At 38.7% G+C, this 3,669-nt stretch overlaps 1 protein-coding gene across 2 annotated transcripts in view; it reads left to right on the plus strand.

The window, feature by feature from the left end:
- Positions 1 to 3,669, plus strand: part of LRRC31 (leucine rich repeat containing 31) — a 13,453-nt gene that overhangs the window by 4,742 nt on the left and 5,042 nt on the right. For both annotated transcript variants that reach the window (XM_035901182.1, XM_009645770.2), the window contains 2 exons: positions 2,323 to 2,490; positions 3,362 to 3,529. In XM_035901182.1, the coding sequence (XP_035757075.1) occupies positions 2,323 to 2,490; positions 3,362 to 3,529 (336 nt within the window). The remainder of the gene's footprint in view (positions 1 to 2,322; positions 2,491 to 3,361; positions 3,530 to 3,669) is intronic.

The following is a 3,669-nucleotide window of genomic DNA, read 5'->3' on the forward strand; positions in this document are numbered from 1 at the left end:
ACACATTTGAGTAGCTCTGCCGAGTTCATCCCTCAGGGCATGAAGGTTTCACATTCCCAAGGGAACTGAATTCAGTCCTATTTGCAGGAAAGCATGTTTTCCATTTAGATTAGTATTTTTTTGGCTAGCTTTCATACCTAATGGTAAACAGAAGAACTGAAACAAACTGAGTCAGTCATAATAGGGTCAGCTTAGGTCTTCATGCTGCAGGACAGATGCAGTGCTCAGCACAAAAAAAACGGATGGTCTTTTGGAGGAGACTTAAAACCGCTGCTGTCTTGGAGCTTTATAACTTGTTTTTGCAGGTCTGGGAGAAGCTCATTCCTCTATGTACTTCTTTGCTTGGAGTGCCTGCAGCCACGCTTTCTGCAAAGCATGAGATTTAAAGGTTTTAAAGGTGGCATTATGCACTCAGGTTCTGACGCTGAGTAACTTACCTCTGGGCATGGAGTTTACTGCAGGGTGGGTCTGCGATATGTATCTAAAAGAAGGGCAAACTCAGTCAACTAGGAATTCTAAACACTTGCTGCTTATTTTGCAAGTTCTAAACCTGTCTGAAGTATAAAGCTGGATTTTATGTCATTCATATCCAGACTCTTTGCAGGAAAGGTTCAGGAATAAAATTAAATATATGATGGTAGCTCAGAAGTGGGGCATGCTACCTGTTGGGGAGGAAAAATGCATCTCTACAAAAACTGGTGAAAATAATTGGTCTGTTTCTGATGAGGCTAAAATCTGTGTTTCATTTTCTATCAGATTTCTTCAAATTTATTTAATTCTTTTTCAAACACTTTTCTCATACTTTTTTTCCCTCTTGAGTTTTATTGGTTATATTTCCAGCTGATTTATTCTGCCTGGTTCTTCTGTGTTGTTTCCTTCCCCCTTCCAGGTTGGCCTCTGCTGAGACAGACACAAAACTGATCATAGGACTTGAATTTCCAGGCAAAATGCGATGCCCTTGACATGTGGAATAGCAACAGTCAGTTTGCATTGATTTTGCCTGCGATTTTCAAAATAGCATAGGTATTTAGGCCAGTGCTGCCTGTTTGCCTATGTCCACATCTATCTGTGGAAATGTGGCCACTTGTGGACTTGGTGCATTCTTTTTAGAAATCAATCCTCAAATATAACCATAATATCAACCTCTCCTATGTGATTGCTCAGAGCTGTGACTGTGAAAGGTGGTAGGAAACCATTCCTGGAGTTATAGTCCTTTATTTATCTTCTGGGTGGAAGATGTGCCTGGAATGCTAGTCCCCGTGTCAGACAGAAACAGGCTATGCTGCAGAGGCAAAACAACTGTAGTGCATTGCTCAGTATTCAAGACTGAGGCAATAATATAAAATAAATGCAAAATAAACTTTAAGGCATATCCCTTTGTCTCAAACCTGGATATTAATTTACAACAACAGAAATAATTATTTTTCTCTTATAAATCTTTTGTGGGAAATAATTACAAAAACACACAGGCATGAAAAGGTTTTATTATTAAAAGACAATTGGCAATTGTTAGGTTGATGAGGAGAATTTAGATTGAAAAATTTGTGTGTGACACTTTGAAACTGCATTTGCATATGGTCTGATTAATTGATCTTTCTTGGGAATGAGTTTGTGCAAATATACATCTGCCTCCCTTCTCTACAAAGGAAGTTAGGAAGCTGGATTTTGCCATGGGATGTTAGTATTACAAAAAAGTACTAACACAGTTCACATTGGCAGGTGCATTAAGCCTGGAAAAGGCTAATTTTTCTGAATGTAATCAAAATCAGTCCTATCTGCCTTGAAATCATGGGAAAGTTAGTTTGGGTGAAAACAATGCTCGTCTTGATTCCATATGAAGTGAGTCAGAAGTTCCTGTCAGAAATAAAACTTTCAAGTTTCAGAAATAGCTGTGAGAGGACTTCTTTCATCTCCTCCAAAATGACCTGTGCACACAGAACAGAGGACCTTTGAAGGTTTGCCAAATAAAATAGAGCAGAACTATACAGGACAGTAAATTCAGACTTGTCACTTGTATTGACTTCCCTATAGACTAGACTTTCTGGGTCCTGGCACAGGTTTACAATGATGGCCAAGCAGTCTGTGTGTGCTGTGACGATGACTTGTGATCTGTATTGCTCCTTAGACAAGGTGAGAATTTATACAACATTGCTGCAGCAGCAACAATTCATATCATACACCAATCTTCCTGACAAGCCATACAAAATGCAATAATTTGAGAATTAGGTGGCTAACCTTCCCTTTTAGTATATTCAAAACTTGTATTTTCGTCTTGCACTGAAAATGATACCTAGAATGAATCATCTTAGACTTCTGTTACAGGAGAGGCACTTGAAATTGTTCCTCAACTGGAAGAACTGGATTTATCATGGAATGGTAACATAGGTGGAAAACTATCACTCCTGACAAAAAAACTCCAGAAAGGATGCAAGATAAAACTTCTGAAAATGACGGACTGTAACCTGACAGCAAAGGATGGAGAATCCCTTGGTATGTGTATCCACATAGCTGGACTGAGAGATGGGCTTCGCAAAAATGTAACTGGTTTGACCTAGACTATGGCTGTATTGAGATCAATATTAGTTGAAAGTTAATTTATTTCAGGCTCTGCATTATAATAGTGTTTACCATGCAGTCCTGGGACTTAATATACTTTCTTCCAAAGGAGAAAGTTGTTCTCTCTAATCATGTGAGGCAGGGTTGAGAAGAATAATAGCTAGATCTAAACCACAGTCTGGCTGACTCAGTGATCCAGGGCTGCTGGATCCTCTGAGACCCTTAGCAAGTCATGTGTGCCAGAATTTCCAACACTGATTGCTTAAAATTAAGCAGCTGAATATGTAGTTAGCCATGGGATGGGAAAGAAGGCCTGAGGGAATTTAGGCTGAGTTGGCAACCACTGATCACCCCTTCCCTTTCCTCTCACCATAGTTATATCCTATGTGGTCTTTTGATCTGATTCTGTGTTTTAAAAAATATTTTCTCCCTAAAGAGCAGACCCTGTGCTCTCATCTCCACTGCAGGAGATGGCCATACGCAACATTCAGTCCTACATCTTCTCAGAATTTTTTTTTTCTTTCTATTTCTGCTTTTTATTCCACTGTACTTTTCTAACTGTCCTTGTATTTTTTCACCTTTATTTTCACACAGATTTTTCATTGTTTTTCTTGATTCCTATCCAATCTTTGTTTTGCTCTATTTTTTTTGTAGAACAGGAACTTAATAATTCTAAACCACACATATAGGCAAACCCAGCTTACCTCTTCCTGTTTGTCATGGTGCTATATTTTTCTAGAGTTCATCTGTATATATTCCAGACAATTGCCAATTCTGGTTTTCTTTTCTTTTTTTTTTTTCCCAGCTGAAATGCTAAATATGATGCCCAACCTCGAAGTATTAGATCTCTCTATCAACAAACACATCGGCTGCAGCATGAAGGTTATTGCTCAGGATCTGAAAAATGTGCCAGGCTTGAAAGAGTTAAACTTGCACATGTGTGGATTAAAGCAAGACAGCCTCCAGGGCTTAGGTTAGACTTTATGTTCAGAAAGACTTTCATTCTGAATGAATTGTACATCTGAAAACCATTTAAGAAAGGCAATGAGGTGGGATTTCGCTGATGGTTTGGCAGTATTAACAGGCAATTGTTATTTGCTGTTTGAGGATTGA

Source organism: Egretta garzetta, unplaced genomic scaffold, assembly GCF_000687185.1.
Source record: "Egretta garzetta isolate BGI_Z169 unplaced genomic scaffold, ASM68718v1 scaffold638, whole genome shotgun sequence".
Lineage (NCBI taxonomy): Eukaryota > Metazoa > Chordata > Aves > Pelecaniformes > Ardeidae > Egretta > Egretta garzetta.